General features: G+C 40.7%; 1 protein-coding gene across 1 annotated transcript; it reads left to right on the top strand.

The window, feature by feature from the left end:
• Positions 1 to 9,324: 9,324 nt before the first annotated feature.
• Positions 9,325 to 21,643, top strand: LOC311140685 (NLR family CARD domain-containing protein 3-like; the record flags this gene model as incomplete). Its single annotated transcript, XM_084175863.1, has 5 exons — positions 9,325 to 9,535; positions 9,952 to 11,086; positions 16,386 to 16,559; positions 18,157 to 18,330; positions 21,445 to 21,643. 5 exons carry the CDS (start codon positions 9,325 to 9,327, stop codon positions 21,641 to 21,643), a joined length of 1,893 nt encoding a protein of 630 aa, XP_084031989.1.
• Between the last annotated feature and the right edge of the window lie 445 nt (positions 21,644 to 22,088).

The raw sequence follows: 22,088 nt of genomic DNA, 5'->3' as shown, positions 1-22,088 counted from the left end.
GTGTGTTTCGGGTCGTTGTCATGCTGGAAGACCCAGCCACGACCCATCTTCAATGCTCTTACTGAGGGAAGGCCAAGATCTCGCGATACATGGCCCCATCCATCTTCCCCTCAATACGGTGCAGTCATCCTGTCCCCTTTGCAGAAAAGCATCCCCAAAGAATGATGTTCCCACCTCCATGCTTCACGGTTGGGATGGTGTTCTTGGGGTTGTACTTATCCTTCTTCTTCCTCCAAACACGGCGAGTGGAGTTTAGACCAAAAAGCTTTTTTTTTGTCTCATCAAACCACATGACCTTCTCCCATTCCTCGTCTGGATCATCCAGATGATCATTGGCAAACTTCAGACGGGCCTGGACATGCTCTGGCTTGAGCAGGGGGACCTTGCGTGCGCTGCAGGATTTTAATCCATGACGGCGTAGTGTGTTACTAATGGTTTTCTTTGAGACTGTGGTCCCAGCTCTCTTCAGGTCATTGACCAGGTCCTGCCATGTAGTTCTGGGCTGATCCCTCACCTTACTCATGATCATTGATGCCCCACGAGGTGAGATCTTGCATGGAGCCCCAGACCGAGGGTGATTGACCGTCATCTTGAACTTCTTCCATTTTCTAATAATTGCGCCAACAGTTGTTGCCTTCTCACCAAGCTGCTTGCCTATTGTCCTGTAGCCCATCCCAGCCTTGTGCAGGTCTAAAATGTTATCCCTGATGTCCTTACACAGCTCTCTGGTCTTGGCCATTGTGGAGAGGTTCAAGTCTGTTTGATTGAGTGTGTGGACAGGTGTCTTTTATACAGGTAACGAGTTCAAACAGGTGCAGTTAATACAGGTAATAAGTGGAGAACAGGAGGGCTTCTTAAAGAAAAACTAACAGGTCTGTGAGAGCCGGAATTCATACTGGTTGGTAGGTTATCAAATACTTATGTCATGCAATAAAATGCAAATTAATTACTTAAAAATCATACAATGTGATTTTTTGGATGTTTGTTTTAGATTATGTCTCTCAAAGTTGAAGTGTACATATGATAAAAATGACAGACCTCTACATGCTTTGTAAGTAGGAAAACCTGCAAAATCGGCAGTGTATCAAATACTTGTTCTCCCCACTGTACATGGCTATATTAGGAGGAAATGATTCTCTTTAGACCATTGTTTTTTGACCATATGACATATTTTATTTACTGTTGCTTAGGCTGGTTGAATGAGTTCCCTATGAGAGGCTACTTCATCTGCAAGAAAACAGGCGGCCGCACCAGTTTCCTCATATGAAATTAAAAGTAAGTGTGTAGCCTACGCACTTACAAAATGGCTGTTGAAACTGTGGGACACATTTCTCGGCAACATTAAAATGAGGCTAAATGTGTTGATTTGAAGGAAAGACGGAAAGACTCTGGTAAGTCTAGCCTACATAGAACTATTATATTAGAAAGTTAGGTCGTTTACAGACATTCAGTAGTCAGAGTAGGTTTGATATATGATCACTTATCATAATGACCAACCTAATGGTCTCTGTTGGAAATGTGAAACATATCATGCCTAGGCTACATGCTCTGTCCTGCTACTGGTAGGCCTGTAACGTTCTGGGAACTGATCTGAACAGGTTTAGGCTGGTCATCTAGGATATGTAGGCTATAGCTGAGGTATAGACCTTCATCTGCATATCACTAACAAACCACTATTATATACTCAGCAAAAAAAGAAACGTCCTCTCACTGTCAACTGCGTTTGTTTTTAGCAAACTTAACATATGTAAATATTTGTGTGAACATAACAAGATTCAACAACTGAAACATAAACTGAACAAGTTCCACATAAATTGAAAAATGTGTCCCTGAACAAAAGGGGGATCAAAATCAAAAGTAACAGTCAGTATCTGGTGTGGCCACCAGATAAGTACTGCAGTGCATCTCCTCCTCATGGACTGCACCAGATTTCCCAGTTCTTGCTGTGAGATGTTACCCCACTCTTCCACCAAGGCACCTGCAAGTTCCCAGACATTTCTGGGGGGATTGGCCCTAGCCCTCACCCTCCTATCCAACAGGTCCCAGATGTGCTCAATGGGATTGAGATCCGGGCTCTTCGCTGGCCATGGCAGAACACTGACATTCCTGTCTTGCAGGAAATCACGCACAGAACGAGCAGTATGGCTGGTGGCATTGTCATGCTGGAGGGTCATGTCAGGATGAGCCTGCAGGAAGGGTACCACATGAGGGAGGAGGATGTTTTCCCTGTAACGCACAGTGTTGAGATTGCCTGCAATTACAACGAGCTCAGTCCGATGATACTGTGACACACCGCCCCAGACCATGACGGACACTCCACCTCCAAATCGATCCCGCTCCAGAGTACAGGCCTCGGTGTAACGCTCATTCCTTCTACGATAAACGTGAATCCGACCATCACCCCTGGTGAGACAAAACCGCGACTCATCAGTGAAGAGCACTTTTTGCCAGTCCTGTCTGGTCCAGCGACGGTGTGTTTGTGCCCATATGTGACGTTGTTGCCGGTGATGTCTGGTGAGGACCTGCCTTACAACAGGCCTACAAGCCCTCAGTCCAGCCTCTCTCAGCCTATTGTGGACAGTCTGAGCAGTGATGGAGGGATTGTGCTTTCCTGGTGTAACTCGGGCAGTTGTTGTTGCCATCCTGTACCTGTGATGTTCAGGTGTACCCATCCTGTGTAGGTGTTGTTACACGTGGTCTGCCACTGCGAGGATGATCAGCTGTCCGTCCTGTCTCCCTGTAGCGCTGTCTTAGCCGTCTCACAGTACGGACATTGCAATTTATTGCCCTGGCCACATCTGCAGTCCTCATACCTCCTTGCAGCATGCCTAAGGCACGTTCACGCAGATGAACAAGGACCCTGGGCATCTTTCTTTTGATGTTTTTCAGAGTCAGTAGAAAGGCCTCTTTAGTGTCCTAATTTTTATAACAGTGAACTTAATTGCCTACAGTCTGTAAGCTGTTAGTGTCTTAACGACCGTTCCACAGGTGCATGTTCATTAATTGTTTATGGTTCATTGAACAAGCATAGAAAACAGTGCTTAAACCCTTTACAATGAAGATATGTGAAGTTATTTGGATTTTTACGAATGATCTTTGAAAGACAGGGTCCTGACAAAGGGACATTTCTTTTTTTGCTGAGTTTACATTATAACCTAGCCTACTTTACATAACATAACATCTCTTACTTGTTGCAAAAAAAACTTTCTGAATGTATCAATGATTTCCCCTCAGATCAATCAAGCCCGTTTTAGCCCTTCTGTCTACATTCTCAGATACGTTTAGAAAATAACAGATTGAAAGACAATAAATCGCCTACATTTAATGAATACAAATAAGTGTGAGACATGGCCTTGTGTTGCTGCACTGTCTATAACTACCTTAACAAACAGTGACTTATTATTATTATTGACAGTTAACATGGAGAAGAGATGTCACAACCAGATGTTCATGTGATTGCATTAAATAGCCTGACTGTTACGATATGTCTGTTAGTAAATGTTTTATTTCTAAGAGATAATGAATAAAAGAGAAAAATTGAAATTCTAGAATTAGTTGTCACTGTGTTCACCACAACCAACATGCTGGATCTCTGTTTAGGGGTCAGTGGTCTAAAATGAGTCTCTCTGGGGAGAGAGAGGAGGGGGGCCCTGCCTCTAAAATGAATCTGTCTGGGGAGAGAGAGGAGGGGGGCCCTGTCTCTAAAATAAGTCTCTCTGGGGAACATGACACCAAAGCTAAGAGGTGAGATTACAGTTTTGTTTAAGAATTATTAAGTACATTTCCAAAACTCTATGTCCAAAATGTTTTCAAATGATTGCTTATGGGTACCTAAAATATTACGCTTTGAACACACCGACTGCGTCATTGCGCAAAATAGTATGCAGCATCATCTAAATATGTGTGCAACAAAAGTTAAACATTCACTTTCTGCTACCATTTCTGTCAAGCCGTCTATGTACACAGTTTGACGCATACGTTCGATAAATCCAACGTACGCACCACACAGAACGCACTGCAACTGCCTCTGCAACGCAATGCTGAAAGGCAAACACAGCGTTCCATTGGAAATGAATGTACTTCTGGTGTACCAAAATGCAATGACGCAGTCGATGTGTTCAAAGCGTTATTGATCTCAGATTTTTTATTGATAGATTTTAAATGTATATGAAAATGTGTTTTTTCGCAAAACGCTATATATCCAATGTTTAGCTGGAATGGGATGTTCGTATCCTGTATATTTGACTGTGATATGTGGTTGTCTCACTTAGCTATCTTAAAATAAATGCACTTAATCCACATAATAATTTGACCCAGTTTCTCATAGCAGAAAGATTATCCTGGAGCAACAGGAAATGTGAATTATTATGTGGATTATAATTCATAAAAAAAATTTGTTAGGGCAAATCAAGTCTTTTAAAAGCTATAATACACTACAATACAGCAACTGTATTGTAAGTCACTCTGGGCCCGGTTTCCCGATAGCGATGGAATTTAGGTTTACGAGTGTTTTAACGGTCGCTATGAAGACTGAAAACACAACCGTGGGACAAACGAGTGACACCTTTCTGGACAAGGGCGGCCCATTTAATATCCATTCATTCTTCCCTCGCCCTTTGCCCTGCAAGTGTCATCATCATCATCTCATCATACGTCATGATACGTTATCAGAAGTGTCCACTTAACTTGAGGGCTGAGGGGAGAGGGAGTCTTTTAAGTGTTTGAAACGCTGCCATGGATAGTTTCGAAGTAACATTACCACATGATCAATGACGTCCGAAGCTTTGTTTGATCTCATGCTTTTTCGAACCATGTGTTGCAAAATGCGAGAGATCTCACTGATTTCTCCCTGGTGCCGGTGCTTTTTTCGAAGCAAAGTATTTTTCAAACACTGACCTCTACTGGACACCTTATTTACAAATTTAGTTTGATGTCTTCCAGTGTTTGAAACGCTACAATGGATATGTGGTTGTCTCACCTAGCTATCTTAAGATGAATGCACTTCCTGTAAATCGCTCTGGATAAGAGCATCTGCTAAATCAGGAGTTCTCAATCCGGGGTCAGCGGAGGTACTGCAGGGGTTCTGCAGCACCCTGACTGGACTCGTTACAATGTAAGACATTTGATAGAATTTTCACGACACAACCACTTTGCCTACTCTTCTTTATTGCCTAATATAATGGAATGCATATTCTTTTTACCAATTCTGATTGTTTTTATAAGCGGAATTTTGACAATATTACCATTATACCAGAACCAGAACGTTCTATTCCCAGCCCATTGTTCTGCGTCACAATGCCAGCTTCACTATTGTTATCAATGAGACCTGCCTGCGTTAACCCTGTAGGTTTACCTCAGGTAACTGATATTAACAAGGTTATGGCTACTTGGTGAGCGTTAACCCTGTAGGTTTACCTCAGGTAACTTATTATTAACAAGGTTACGGCTACTTGGTGTGCTCGCGCATACCTGAGTACACATTGTGAGGCGATGGCTGGCGCATTGCCATCAAACATGAAAAATGTTCTGGTTATGGTTAACCATATTTGTTTTAAGAAAAAAGTGTACAATCTAAACAAAACGCATGTCCCTGTCCTATTTTTCAAGATGTGGCCGATTTGAACAGCCAGAAGGCCATTTTTTTGACGACTTGTTGTTTCTATATGGCTGCTGGGTAATTTGATATGCATCGAAATCTTCGTTTGTAGGCATCTAATTGAGCGAATGGTGAGCAGGTTCACTGAGTTGCTAACTAAATAGATATAATGGGATGATTGTTGTCTAATCGGGTGGTCTAGCTAATGGATTTGTAGATCTGACTCAGTTGCTACCTCAGATTATGAGCCTAGCAGGTGTCGTGAATTAGTTATATAGTACCCACAGACGGCCACAGGGTGGAGCAAGACAGCTATAAATCCATACTGTTTTTTGCCTCATAAACCCTAACAATCAATCAAATGTATTTATAAAGCCCTTTTTACATCAGCAGATGTCACAAAGTGCTATACAAAAACTCTAACCCTACTTATAATCTATTTTTTTTAGTCTTAACCCTAACCCCTAATCCTAATTCTAGGGTAGGGTAAGGTAGAACACGTTAGAATTGTGGAAAGGGACAGTAAAAAGCGTGTGCAGGAGTTATCCTGTGAGGGGGAGTGGTGGTGTATCCAGGGAGAAAACTAAACTGATCTTCTGAAATGTCATTTGTGGTCTTATGCTGCCATCTATTGGAAATATTTACTAGCTGCAGTAGTACTGAATAAAGTATATCCTTACTAAAGTAGTAATTACTCAGAATTGCAAAATATGACATTTTCTAGTTAATTTTACCACTTACAACCATAAAATAACAATTTATAGCATAACAAACACTGAAACTGACATAAACCAAAAACACCATATATTTAGTTAATTAACTATATACAGTGGGGGAAAAAAGTATTTAGTCAGCCACCAATTGTGCAACTTCTCCCACTTAAAAAGATGAGAGAGGTCTGTAATTTTCATCATAGGTACACGTCAACTACAACAGACAAAATGAGATTTTTTTTCTCCAGAAAATCACATTGTAGGATTTTTAATGAATTTATTTGCTAATTATGGTGGAAAATAAGTATTTGGTCAATATCAAAAGTTTCTCAATACTTTGTTATATACCCTTTGTTGGCAATGACACAGGTCAAACATTTTCTGTAAGTCTTCACAAGGTTTTCACAAACTGTTGCTGGTATTTTGGCCCATTCCTCCATGCAGATCTCCTCTAGAGCAGTGATGTTTTGGGGCTGTCGCTGGGCAACACGGACTTTCAACTCCCTCCAAAGATTTTCTATGGGGTTGAGATCTAGAGACTGGCTAGGCCACTCCAGGACCTTGAAATGCTTCTTACGAAGCCACTCCTTTGTTGCCCGGGCCCTTTGCAGAAAAACTGCCCCAAAGCATGATGTTTCCACCCCCATGCTTCACAGTAGGTATGGTGTTCTTTGGAAGCAACTCAGCATTCTTTGTCTTCCAAATACGACAAGTTGAGTTTTTACCAAAAAGTTCTATTTTGGTTTCATATGACCATATGACATTCTCCCAATCCTCTTCTGGATCATCCAAATGCACTCTAGCAAACTTCAGACGGGCCTGGACATGTACTGGCTTAAGCAGGGGGACACGTCTGGCACTGCAGGATTTGAGTCCCTGGCGGCGTAGTGTGTTACTGATGGTAGGCTTTGTTACTTTGGTCCCAGCTCTCTGCAGGTCATTCACTAGGTCCCCCCGTGTGGTTCTGGGATTTGTGCTCACCGTTCTTGTGATCATTTTGACCCCACGGGGTGAGATCTTGCGTGGAGCCCCAGATCGAGGGAGATTATCAGTGGTCTTGTATGTCTTCCATTTCCTAATAATTGCTCCCACAGTTGATTTCTTCAAACCAAGCTGCTTACCTATTGCAGATTCAGTCTTCCCAGCCTGGTGCAGGTCTACAATTTTGTTTCTGGTGTCCTTTGACAGCTCTTTGGTCTTGGCCATAGTGGAGTTTGGAGTGTGACTGTTTGAGGTTGTGGACAGGTGTCTTTTATACTGATAACAAGTTCAAACAGGTGCCATTAATACAGGTAACGAGTGGAGGACAGAGGAGCCTCTTAAAGAAGAAGTTACAGGTCTGTGAGAGCCAGAAATCTTGCTTGTTTGTAGGTGACCACATACTTATTTTCCACCATAATTTGCAAATAAATTCATTAAAAATCCTACAATGTGATTATCTGGATTTTTTTTTCTCAATTTGTCTGTCATAGTTGACGTGTACCTATGATGAAAATTACACGCCTCTCTCATCTTTTTAAGTGGGAGAACTTGCACAATTGGTGGCTGACTAAATATTTTTTTTCTATTTATTTAGATGGGTGACATTTTCTGCCAAAGTAACACCACTGTAGATAAAGAAGAGCTCTCCAGTAGGTGAACCCAAACATTCAAAGGCCATTTTCTCAAAAGTGAAGTTACAAGTTTATCATCTTTCGAAGCAGAATTACTTTCCCATTGTTCCTCAACTGTAGTGTATGATATACCTTTTTCTAGCTGAGTCTCTACTTTTATTAAAAAAAAACACAATTTCTCTGAGAGTGAGGCAGATATATATTATTACTGTGTAAATCCTAGCAGTACTACTTATTTTTCTGAGAGTGGGGCAGATATATTATTACTGTGTAAAACCTAGCAGTACTACTTATTTCTCTGAGAGTGAGGCAGATATATAGCATTTTACACAAAAACATTATTTATTTGTCTCTCTGAAATGAAACCATCAAGTGATAGATTTTAAACAAATACATGTCTTTCACTGAACAATCGCATGCCATGATTAGATAGTGAAAAAAAACACCAATCTCTTTCATAATTTCTTTAAAAAATAAAATCTAATTTGCGAAAATTTCTGAAAATGGATATATAGCGTTTTGGAATGAAACTCTTCTTATGTTTCCCCATCTGAGCTCAGAGTAGATGAGAGACGTAATGTTTGTCTCTGTTGTGTTGAAGCCCAATCAAGCAGGAGAGACCAGCCTCCCCTGTACCCAGCTGTGTGTCCATGAAGAGTGACCTGTCTATGAACCTTCCTATACTGTTTAGAGAGGGAGACTTTTCTACTGAACAAAAGTAAGAAGAACTCATGGGTTATGGTCAGTGAGTTAAACAACACTGTCTCTAGTCATTTCTCCTCTCCCATTTTCCCATTTATTTTTGATGTTTTCATAATCCATAGGCTAATCCTTTTTTTCATTTTCATAGTCCTAAAACAATATTAAACAAACACAACATTCCCTCCCTGTGTGTGTGTGTGTGTGTGTGTGTGTGTGTGTGTGTGTGTGTTTGTGTGTGTGTGCACTCCCTGAATGAGGAAATGTAATCTCATGTTTTGTCCACAGAAACCACCAGGAGAGATCAGAGTCAGAGATTCTCAGTGGTCAGTCTTCCCAGAGTCATCAAACAGACCTGGCCTCCATATTCAGTGTATGTTGTCCTGTTCTGTACATTTGTTTTTGTTTATCTCAAGTAAAGTTGATCTGTCAATCATTCATGAATGTGTTACTGAGAAATAATTTATTATCTTGCTTAACTTGGGCGGCAGGTAGCTTAGTGGTTAAGAGCGTTGTACCAGTAACCGAAAGGTCGCTGGTTCTAATCCCCAAGCCGACTAGGTGAAAAATCTGTCGATGTGCCCTTGAGCAAGGCACTTAACCCTAATTGCTCCTGTAAGTCGCTCTGGATAAGAGCGTCTGCTAAATGACCAATTTATTTTAACTTATTTACTTTATTTATTACTTATTTACTTTATATATTATGACATTTGTGAAGAACGAGCTGAAGATGTTCAAGAGGATACTTAGTCCAGAACTCCCAGAAGGCTTTGACAGTCAGAAGCAGGATAAGGAAGTGGTGGATGCTGAAGATGAGAAGCAGGAGAGCAGTGCCAGAGAGGGGGCTCTGAAGATCACACTGCACGTCCTGAGGAAAATGAACCAGAAGGAGCTTGCTGACACACTGGAGAAAAGTAAGAGCTGTCTGCCTCATGTTGAATGCTGTTTTATAACAAACATTTAAAAGCTCTAGCTAAAGTACAGCTAAAGTAGCTGTGTAACTCAATGATATTGTAGCAGCCTTAACACAACACCACATCAAGTAGCAGCAGGGATGTGTTGTGTTGACTAATTTAGACAGAGAAGAGGAGAGACAGAGAGAAGAGGAGAGACAGAGGAGAGACAGACAACATTAATGATACCATCATTAATACGAATAATAATAATATATTCAGACACTCCAGTGTGGAATGCATTATGAAAACATTTACACATTTATTCTGTCAGTTAAGAGAATACATTATTATAATGTACAACTTTATAACACAGACCTAAAATACTGTAGGCATTTAAACAGACATAATATTAATATCATCTGTGTTATTTCTAGATTCAGATGAGCTTGCTGTTATTTGCCAACGTGATCTCAAATCTAATCTAAAGAAGAAGTTTCAATGTGTATTTGAGGGGATCGCTAAACAAGGAAACCCAACACTTCTCAATAAGATCTACACAGAGCTCTACATCACAGAGGGTGGAAATGGAGAGGTCAATAATGAACATGAGCTGAGACAGATTGAGACAACAACCAGGAAACAAGCAAGACCAGAGACTGCAATCAAATGTAACGACATCTTCAAACCCTTAACTGGACAAGACAAACTTATCAGAACTGTGCTGACAAAGGGAGTCGCTGGCATTGGAAAAACAGTCTCTGTGCAGAAGTTCATTTTGGACTGGGCTGAAGGAAAAGCAAATCAGGATGTCCAATTTGTATTTTCATTCCCTTTTCGGGAGCTGAATTTGATGAAAGGGGAAAAACACACTTTGATTGAACTTCTCAATCACTTCTCAAAGGAAATCAAAGAATCAAGAATCTCCAACTACGACAAGTACAAAGTTCTGTTCATCTTTGATGGTCTGGATGAGTGCCGACTGCCCCTAGACTTCCAGAAGAACAAGATCTGTTGTGACGTCACAGAGTCAACCTCATTGGATGTTCTGCTGACAAATCTCATCAAGGGAAATCTGCTTTCATCTGCTCTCCTCTGGATAACTACCCGACCTGCAGCAGCCAATAAGATCCCCTCAGTGTGTGTTGACCAGGTGACAGAGGTACGAGGGTTCAATGATCCACAGAAGGAGGAGTACTTCAGGAAGAGATTCAGTGATCAGGACCTTGCCAGCAGAATCATCTCACACATAAAGACATCAAGGAGCCTCCACATCATGTGCCACATTCCAGTCTTCTGTTGGATTTCTGCTATAGTCCTTGAACACATGCTGAAACATAAGAGAGAAGAGATGCCCAAGACTCTGACTGAGATGTACACACACCTTGTGGTGTTTCATACCAAACAGAATAATGAAAAGTATCTTGGGAAAGAAGAGACAGGTCCACACTGGAATAAAGAGAGCATTCTGTCACTGGGAAAACTGGCTTTTCAACAGCTTGTGAATGGCAATCAGATTTTCTATGAAGAAGACCTGAAAGAGGCTGGCATTAATGTCAATGAAGCCTCAGTGTACTCAGGATTGTGCACACAGATCTTTAAAGAGGAATGTGTGCTGTACCAGGACAAGTTCTACTGCTTCGTGCATCTGAGCATTCAGGAGTTTCTGGCTGCTGTATATGTGTTCCTCTCATTCATCAACAACAATGAAAATCTAATGGATGAACCTCAATCAACGTCCAGCAACGTTTTTGCGCTGTTCAGAGACAAGCCTGAAGTGACTTTCTACAAGAGTGCTGTGGATAAAGCCTTACAAAGTAAGACGGGAAACCTGGACCTTTTCCTCCGCTTCCTTCTGGGCCTCTCACTGGAGTCCAATCAGAAGCACTTACGAGGTCTACTGACAAAGACAAGAAGCAGCTCACAGAGCCATGAAGAAACAGTCAAGTACATCAAGGAGAAGATCAGGGAGGATCCCTCTCCAGAGAGGTGCATCAATCTGTTCCACTGTCTGAATGAACTGAATGACCATTCTCTTGTGGAAGAGATCCAAAGCTACCTGAGAACAGGAAGTCTCTCAGAAGCCAAACTGTCACATGCACAGTGGTCAGCTCTGGTCTTTGTGTTGCTGACTTCAGAAAAGGAGCTGGATGTGTTTGACCTGAAGACATACTCCAGATCAGAGGAAGGTCTTCTGAGGCTGCTGCCAGTGGTCAAAGCCTCCAGAGCTGCTCTGTGAGTACATAAAATTACATTTAAGTACTAATCATCAGGAATAAATATTCAGTTTAGAGAAAAATATATATTTTAATATGTACAGTATATAATAACATATTGAATCACTGCATTGATGTTCACATTAGTATAACAACATGACAATACAATTATATACAGTGGGGGAAAAAAGTATTTAGTCAGCCACCAATTGTGCAAGTTCTCCCACTTGAAAAGATGAGAGAGGCTTGTAATTTTCATCATAGGTACACATCAACTATGACAGACAAAATGAGGAAAACAATCCAGAATATCACATTGTAGGATTTGTTATGAATTTCTATGCAAATTATGGTGGAAAATAAGTATTTGGTCAATAACAAAAGTTTCTCAATACTTTGTTATATACCCTTTGTTGGCAATGACACAGGTCAAACGTTTTCTGTAAGTCTTCACAAGGTTTTCACACACTGTTGCTGGTATTTTGGCCCATTCCTCCATGCAGATCTCCTCTAGAGCAGTGATGTTTTGGGGCTGTCGCTGGGCAACACAGACTTTCAACTCCCTCCAAAGATTTTCTATGGGGGTGAGATCTGGAGACTGGCTAGGCCATTCCAGGACCTTGAAATGCTTCTTACGAAGCCACTCCTTCGTTGCCCGGGCGGTGTGTTTGGGATCATTGTCATGCTGAAAGACCCAGCCATGTTTCATCTTCAATGCCCTTGCTGATGGAAGGAGGTTTTCACTCAAAATCTCACAGTACATGGCATAATTCATTCTTTCCTTTACACGGATCAGTCGTCCTGGTCCCTTTGCAGAAAAACAGCCCCAAAGCATGATGTTTCCACCCCCATGCTTCACAGTAGGTATGGTGTTCTTTGGATGCAACTCAGCATTCTTTGTCCTCCAAACACGACGAGTTGAGTTTTTACCAAAAAGTTCTATTTTGGTTTCATCTGACCGTATGACATTCTCCCAATCCTCTTCTGGATCATCCAAATGCACTCTAGCAAACTTCAGACGGGCCTGGACATGTACTGGCTTAAGCAGGGTGACATGTCTTGCACTGCAGGATTTGAGTCCCTGGCGGCGTAGTGTGTTACTGATGGTAGGCTTTGTTACTTTGGTCCCAGCTCTCTGCAGGTCATTCACTAGGTCCCCCCGTGTGGTTCTGGGATTTGTGCTCACCGTTCTTGTGATCATTTTGACCCCACGGGGTGAGATCTTGCGTGGAGCCCCAGATCGAGGGAGATTATCAGTGGTCTTGTATGTCTTCCATTTCCTAATAATTGCTCCCACAGTTGATTTCTTCAAACCAAGCTGCTTACCTATTGCAGATTCAGTCTTCCCAGCCTGGTGCAGGTCTACAATTTTGTTTCTGGTGTCCTTTGACAGCTCTTTGGTCTTGGCCATGGTGGAGTTTGGAGTGTGACTGTTTGAGGTTGTGGACAGGTGTCTTTTATACTGATAACAAGTTCAAACAGGTGCCATTAATACAGGTAACGAGTGGAGGACAGAGGAGCATCTTAAAGAAGAAGTTACAGGTCTGTGAGAGCCAGAAATCTTGCTTGTTTGTAGGTGACCACATACTTATTTTCCACCATAATTTGCAAATAAATTCATAAAAAATCCTACAATGTGATTTTCTGGAAAAAAAAAATCTCAATTTGTCTGTCATAGTTGACGTGTACCTATGATGAAAATTACAGGCCTCTCTCATCTTTTTAAGGGGGAGAATTTGCACAATTGGTGGCTGACTAAATAATTTTTTCCCCACTGTATGTTGTTTGAGAGACTAAACCAAATGCTGCTCTGTTAAATTAACAGTGTTTTTGTGAAATCATGATGATCTCTTCATCAGGCTGTCAGGCTGTGGAGTTACAGGGAAAGGCTGTGCTTTTCTGGTCTCATCTCTGAAGTCAAACCCCTCACACCTGAGAGAGCTGGATCTGAGTAACAATGTCCTGGAGGATTCAGGAGTGAAGCTTCTCTCTGCTGGACTGGGGAATCCCCACTGTAAACTGGAGACTCTGAGGTCAGTATTCCTGTAGTTGGTCAAGAAGTGACAACTTTTCAACAGATCCACATGTGTTTACCAGGCACACATATTCCACACCATATGTGTTTGGACAGTGAAGCTTACAGTTTTACATTTGTTGCTATGCTTCAGCATTTTGGATTTGAGATAGAACGTTTCATTTTAGGTGACAGTACAGAATGTCACCTTTTATTTGATGTTAATGGTGAGAGGTTAGCATGTTTTGTTGTAGCCTCTGTAACTTTCTCACTCATTATTATTCATGATTCATTCAGGATTTTTCTTAATCATGGCATCATCAGGATTAATTTAGTAGTGTTTAGAAACATGTTATCTACTCACTTAGACAGAAGATTACTCCAGTCATCATCCACCATTCAGTTACGATTGGGCAAAACATAACCGAAAACACAACCAAAACAAACTGCAAACGCATCCAACGAGTTTGGGACAAAATACTAAACTTTTGACTACTTTAATACACTATAAGTGAATTGGTCAGAATACTTATGACCTCTTCAAATAGGGGGACTAGATACATAAAGTGCTTTCATTTCTAAACGGTGAAACAGAAATGTATGAAAATACCCTCAATTAAAAGGTGACGTTATATTCTGTCACCTCATATGAAACATTTGATCTCAAATCCAAAATGCTGGAGTATAGAGCCATATTTAAAATGTTAGCTTCACTGTCAAAATAGGTATGGTGTGGACTTTATGCTCAATACAATCTAAATCTGATACCTCACTGTCTGTCTTTTGACTGATACTGCTTTTTAAACTGGTCTGATCAGTCTACTAAAATATTCGTACTATACATTTTACTCTCTACAAGCAAATTATGATAATTTGTCATTGATAATAATGATACATTCATTTATGAATAGATATGGCAGGTTTCACGACACTGATATAGCTGAATATGTTGAAAAAGAATACTGCCACAATTTTCACCACCAAAGAATAGCAGTGTGGTTTTAATATGATTTTACTCTTTGCAGGTTGTCAGGCTGTCTAGTCAGAGAGGAAGGCTGTGCTTCTCTGGTCTCAGCTCTGATGTCAAACCCCTCACACCTGAGAGAGCTGGACCTGAGCTACAATCACCCAGGAGACTCAGGAGTCAGACTGCTATCTGCTGTACTGGGGAATCTCCACTGTAAACTGGAGACTCTGAGGTCAGTATTCCTGTAGTTGGTCAACAAGTGATAACTGTTCACCAGATCCACATGTGTTTACCAGGCACACATAGTCCACATCATATGTGTTTGGACAGTGAAGCTTTCAGTTTTAAATTCAGCGCTATGGTCCAGAATTTTGGAATTGAGATAGAACGTTTCATATTAGGCGACAGAACAGAATGTGTTGGATCATTGTCCTGTTGAAAAACAAATGATAGTCCCACTAAGCCCAAACCAGATGGGATGGCTTATCGCTGCAGAAGGCTGTGGTAGCCATGCTGGTTAAGTGTGCCTTGAATTCTAAATCAATCACAGACAGTGTCACCAGCAAAGCACCCCCACACCATAACACCTCCTCCTCCATGCTTTACATTGGGAACTACAAATGCGGAGATCATTCGTACACCCACACCGCTTCTCACAAAGACACGGCGGTTGGAACCAAAAATCTCCAATTGGGACTCCAGAGCAAAGGACAAATGTCCATTGGTGTAATGTCCATTGCTCGTGTTTCTTGGCCCAAGCAGGTCTCTTCTTCTTATTGGTGTCCTTTAGTAGTGATTTCTTTGTAGCAATTGGACCATGAAGGCTTGATTCACACAGTCCCCTCTGAACAGTTGATGTTGAGATGTGTCTGTGACTTGAACTCTGTGAAGCATTATTTTGGGCTGCAATTTCTGAGGCTGGTAACTCTAATGAACTTATCCTCTGCAGCAGAATTAACTCTGGGTCTTCCATTCCTGTGGTGTTCCTCATGAGAGCCAGTGTCATCATAGCGCTTGATGGTTTTTGCGACTGCACTTGAAGAAACTTTCAAAGTTCTTGAAATGTTCCGTATTGACTGAACTTCATGTCTTAAAGTAATGATGGACTGTCGTTTCTCTTTGCTTATTTGAGCTGTTCTTGCCATAATATGGACTTGGTTTTTTACCAAATAGGGCTATCTTCTGTATACCTTGTCACAACACAACTGATTGGCTGAAACGCATTAACAAGGAAAGAAATTCCACAAATTAACATTTAAGAAGGCACACCTGTTAATTGAAATGCATTCCAGGTGAGTAACTCATGAAGCTGGTTGAGAGAATGCCAAGAGTGTGCAAAGCTGTCATCAAGGCAAAGGGTGGCTATTTGAATAATATAAAATATAAAATATTATTTGATTTGTTTAACACTTCTTTCGTTACTACATGTTTCCATATTTGTTATTTCATAGTTTTGATGTCTTCAATATTATTCTACAATGTAAAAATAGTAAGAAAAATTAAAACAAACTTGAATGAGTTGGTGTGTTTAAGCTTTTGACTGATACTGTATGTATACATATATGAATAGATATGGCAGGTTTCAGGACTCTGATGTATCTGAAAATGTTGAAAAAATATATTTTCACCACCAAAGAATGTCAGTGTGATTTTAATATGATTTTACTCTTGCAGGCTGTCAGGCTGTCTAGTCAAAGAGGAAGGCTGTGCTTCTCTGGTCTCAGCTCTGAAGTCAAACCCCTCACACCTGAGAGAGCTGGATCTGAGTAACAATGACCTGAAGGATTCAGGAGTGAAGCTGCTCCCTGCTGGACTGGGGAATCCCCACTGTAAACTGGAGACTCTGAGGTCAGTATTCCTGTAGTTGGTCAACAAGTGATAACTGTTCACCAGATCCACATGTGTTTACCAGGCACACATAGTCCATACCATATGTGTTTGGACAGTGAAGCATCCAGTTTTAAAATTGGCGCTATCCTCCATCATTTTGGATTTGAGATAGAAAGTTTCGTATTATAATAATAATAATAATATGCCATTTAGCAGACGCTTTTATCCAAAGCGACTGACAGTCATGCGTGCATAAATGTTTTGTGTATGGGTGGTCCCGGGGATCGAACCCACTACCTTGGCGTTACAAGCGCCGTGCTCTACCAGCTGAGCTACAGAGGACCACATATTAGGCGACAATACAGAATGGCACCTTTTATTTGAGGATATTTTCATACGTTTCTGTGTCACTGTTTGGAAATGAAAGCACTTTATGTATCTAGTTCTCCCATTTGAAAAAGTCGTAATAATTTGGACATGTTCACTTATATAGCTTTAAAGTAATCATAAGTTTAGTATTTGGTCTCATATTCCTTACCCGCAATGATTACATAAAGCGTGCGATTCTACAAACTTGTTGAATGCATTTGCAGTTTGTTTTGGTTGTGTTTTAGATTATGTTTTTCCCAATAGAAACTGAATAGTGAATAATGTCCTGTCATTTTGGAGTCACTTCACTTGTATTGTAAGTAAGAATAGAATATGTTTCTGAACACTTCTACATTCATGTGGATGCTACCATGATTATGAATAACCATGAATGAATCGTGAATAATGATGAATTAGAAAGTTACAGAGGAACAAGGATCATACCCCATCTGCTATTGGTAATGGTGAGAGGTTAGCATGTTTTGTTGTATCCTCTGTAACTTTCTCATTCATAATTGTTCATGATTCATTCAAGATTTTTCTTAATCATGGCATCATCAGGATTCATTTAGTAGTGTTTCGAAACATGTTATCTACTCACTTAGACAGAAGATTAATCCAGTCATCATCCACCATTCAATTACTATTGGACAAAACATAACCCAAAACACAACCAAAACAAACTGCAAATGCAACCAATTAGTTTGGGATCAAATACTAAACTTTTGACTACTTTTATACACTATAAGTGAATTGGTCAGAATACTTCAAATGTGGTTAATAGCTACATAAAGTGCTTTCATTTCTAAATGGTGAAACAGAAATGTATGAAAATATCCTCAAATAAAAGGTGACATTATATACTGTCACCTCATATGAAACATGTGATCTCAAATCCAAAATGCTGGAGTATAGAGCCATATTTAAAATGTTAGCTTCACTGTCAAAATAGATATAGTGTGGACTGTATACTCAATACAATCTAAATCTGATACCTCACTGTCTGTCATTTGACTGATACTGCTTTTTAAACTGCTCTTGTCAGCCCACTCAAATATTCATACTATAAATGTTTCTATCAACGAGCAATAGTATGATACTTTCTAATAATGATACATTCATTTATGAATAGATATGGCAGGTTTCAGGACACTGATGTATCTGAATATGTTGAAAAAGTATTCTGCCACTATTTTCACCACCAAAAAAGAGCAGTGTGGTTTTAATATTATTTGACTCTTTGCAGGCTGTCAGGCTGTCTAGTCACAGAGGAAGGCTGTGCTTCTCTGGTCTCAGCTCTGAAGTCAAACCCCTCACACCTGAGAGAGCTGGATCTGAGTAACAATGACCTGAAGGATTCAGGAGTGAAGCTGCTCTCTGCTGGACTGGGGAATCCCCACTGTAAACTGGAGACTCTGAGGTCAGTATTCCTGTAGTTGGTCAACAAGTGATAACTGTTCATCAGATCCATATTTGTTTCCCAGGCACACATAGTCCACACCATATGTGTTTGGACAGTGAAGCTTACAGTTTTAAATTTGGCGCTATGCTCCAGCATTTTGGATTTCAGATAGAATGTTTCATATTAGGTGACAGAACAGAATGTCACGTTTTATTTGAGGTTAATGGTGAGATGTTAGCATGTTTTGATGTAGCCTCTGTAACTCTCTCACTCATTATTATTAATCATTCATTCATGATTTTTCTTAATCATGGCAGTCACAGGCTTGATGTAGGTATTGCATTCAAAGAATATGGGACCAAATACTCAACTTTTGACTATTTTAATACACTGTAAGTGAATTGGTCAGAATACTTATGACTTCTTGAAAAAGGGGGACTAGATACATAAAGGGCTTTTATTTTTCTATCAAATATATCAAATCCAAAATGCTGGAGTATACAGCCACATTTAAAATGTTAGCTTCACTGTCAAAATAGATATGGTTTGGACTGTATACTCAATACAATCTCAATCTGATACCTCACTGTCTGTCTTTTGACTGATACTGCTTTTTAAACAGCTCTGGTCAGTTACTGAAATATTCGTACTATATATGTTTCTCTCTACAAGCAATATTATGATAATTTCCAATAATGGAACATTCATTAATTTATGAATAGATTAGGCAGGTTTCAGGACACTGATATATCTGAATATGTTGAAAAAGTATACTACCACTATTTTCACCACCAATGAATAGCAGTGTGGTTTTACAGTTTTTTCTGATTGGTTAAGCACATTTTTTGTAACTATTGGCTATTTTTGCAAAACTCTACCCACAAATAAGAAAACCTTTCACCCAATTATCAAAACATTGTAGTTCTCTTGCAAAAGCGAACACAGCTAGATTAACTCTTCACACCTTCTTAAAAATTGTGTTTTCGTATCAAACAGTAAACACAAGCCATCATCTACTAAGCACACAATGTGCCAACTACACACTGATGGTATGAAAACAAAACACATCTGGCTTTTGCTTTCTCTGTGTACAGATGTCAATTTGAGGTCATACTTTTGTCATAGTGTCATGTAAACATACAAGGATCCAAACTTCAAGTATTGGTGTTTATTCACACTCATCAAAACCAAGACAAAGTCAGAACACAAAATAGTAATTTCACAAAAAAAAGAAAAACAATCAGCCTACATCATGTCGTCTTTCTGGGTCCGGCCACAAAATTTCGTCCACATCGCATGCGATATCCTCCAGTCCAAGGCACCGGGGAAAATATCTCATTGAATGCCGTATCCAGGCCTGACATGATGCCTGGTCAATATCTCCACATGCCTCCTCCATTGCCTGTAAAAGGGCTACCTGTTGATGAGGATGACGGTTGTACACTTTCCAGCGCCAGGCAGAGAAGAACTCCTCGATGGGATTTAAGAATGGAGAGTATTGAGGGAGGTTGAGTGCCATGAAGAATGGGTGGTCTGTAAACCAGTTGCGGACCAAAGCAGCCCTATGGAAACTAACATTGTCCCATATGATGACATATCGGGTATGCTCTGGTCTCTGAACAGTGAGCATGTCATGTAAGGTGTCCAGGAATGCAATAATGTGTGCAGTGTTGTATGGGCCTAAGGTTGCATGATGGTGAACAACACCATTTTGGCTTATAGCTGCACACATGGTTATGTTACCACCACGTTGTCCTGGGACATTGATGATGGCACGGTGTCTAATAATGTTCCTGCCACGTCTCCTGGTTTTACTGAGGTTAAAACCGGCCTCATCTACAAAAAGTAGCTCATGTCCCATGGCATCTGCTTCTAGTTCCATCACTCTCTGGACAAGACAAAACAAATGCAACACATCAGGCCCATGCACAGCACTACAGTATGCACTTCCAAATTCAGAACCAATGACACTATAGCTTACCTGCACATAGTCATATCGCAGTTGCTTTACACGTTCTGTGTTTCTCTCGAAAGGAACTCTGTAAATTTGCTTCATTCTTATTCTGTGGCGCGCAAGTACACGACTTAGTGCAGAAATACTTACACTGTGTATATTTTGAAAGATGGTGTCATTATCAATTATGCGCTGCTGTATTTTGCGCAGTCTTATTGCATTATTGGCAATCACCATGTTCACTATATGGGTCTCTTGCTCTGGAGTGAACATTCTTCCTCTGCCCCCAACATCTGGACGTCTAGCAATTCTGTAAAGTAACAATTTCAGTATTTTTGCATGTATGGTACTGTTGTGTTTCTCATTAGAGTATGGCAGTGCTACAAAGTAGTTACCGATTCTCATTTTGAAATGTCCTAATGATGCTTGCCACAGTGTAGCGGTTCAAATTAGGCTGAACCCATTGGCCAGCTTCCCTCAGGGTCATCCCATGGTTGATGACATGGTCCACTATTGTAGCTCTGATGTCATCAGTTATTCTATTTCTTACTCTTCTTACCCTTCCTCTTTCCCCTCCTCGTCCTCTTCTTGCTCCTCCTTGTCCTCTTCCTCTAACTTCCTCTAACCCTCTCGCTTCTTCAACTCCACGTCCTCTTCCTCCAACTTCTTCAACTCCACGTCCTCTCCCTCGGCCTCCTCGGCCTCCTCTGATTCTCACTCTTCTCCCTCTTACTGCTTCTTCCATTCTACTCCACACAGACAGCTTACCTGTGGCTTATTTATAGTGCTTAAGCTGATTGCAAAGTGAACTAATTATCTACAACAGTTTTCACATGTGCAAGTGTGCCAGACAGTTGGCAAAATAGTGTTAATGATAGCCATACATGTGTATAATTTTGCTAGGAGTGTGTTGGAAATTTGGTAATTGAGTGTAAGCAGTGAGTTGTGTTTAAAGTTCTGCAAAAAGAGTGTTGTGCAGTGAATTGTGCCTACAGTTTTGCAAAGTGTGAGTTACAAAATTGTAAACTGAGTGCAAAGCAGTGTTTGTGCTTTTAGTTTTGCAAACTCAGTGAGTGGTTTTGCTATACGTATTAATAGTTTTAGAAATTGTGCTACAAGAATCACGATTAGCGCTTAAGCATTCAGAAAAAACTGTAATATGATTTGACTCTTTGCAGGCTGTCAGGCTGTCTAGTCACAGAGGAAGGCTGTGCTTCTCTGGTCTCAGCGCTGAAGTCAAACCCCTCACACCTGAGAGAGCTGGACCTGAGCTACAATCACCCAGGAGACTCAGGAGTCAGACTGCTCTCTGCTGGACTGGAGGATCCACACTGCAGACTGGAGAAACTCAAGTATGTAGAGGGTTTATGTCAATAGTCATATCAGACTTGTTGGAGTTATCAGGCTAGTTAAGACAAACATTCTGACCACCACTTGGACTAAGTTATATGCTGACTGTGTGTGTGTGTGTGTGTGTGTGTGTGTGTGTGTCCAGTGTGTGTGTGTGTTCTGTGTGTGTATGTGTGTGTGTGTGTGTCCAGTGTGTGTGTGTGTCCTGTGTGTGTGTGTGTCCAGTGTGTGTGAATGTGTATGTGTGTGTCCAGTGTGTGTGTGTGTGTGTGTGTGTGTGTGTCCTGTGTATGTGTGTGTGTGTCTTGTGTGTGTGTGTTTGTGTATGTGTGTGTGTCCAGTGTGTGTGTGTGTGTGTCCTGTGTGTGTGTGTGTCCAGTGTGTATGTATGTATGTGTGTTTGTCCAGTGTGTGTGTGTGTCCAGTGTGTGTGTGTCCTGTGTGTGTGTGTGTGTGTGTCCTGTGTGTCAGT

The sequence above is a fragment of the Coregonus lavaretus genome, assembly GCF_964263955.1.
Source record: "Coregonus lavaretus genome assembly, chromosome: 2".
NCBI lineage: Eukaryota > Metazoa > Chordata > Actinopteri > Salmoniformes > Salmonidae > Coregonus > Coregonus lavaretus.
This window is presented reverse-complemented; position numbering and strand designations above follow the sequence as displayed.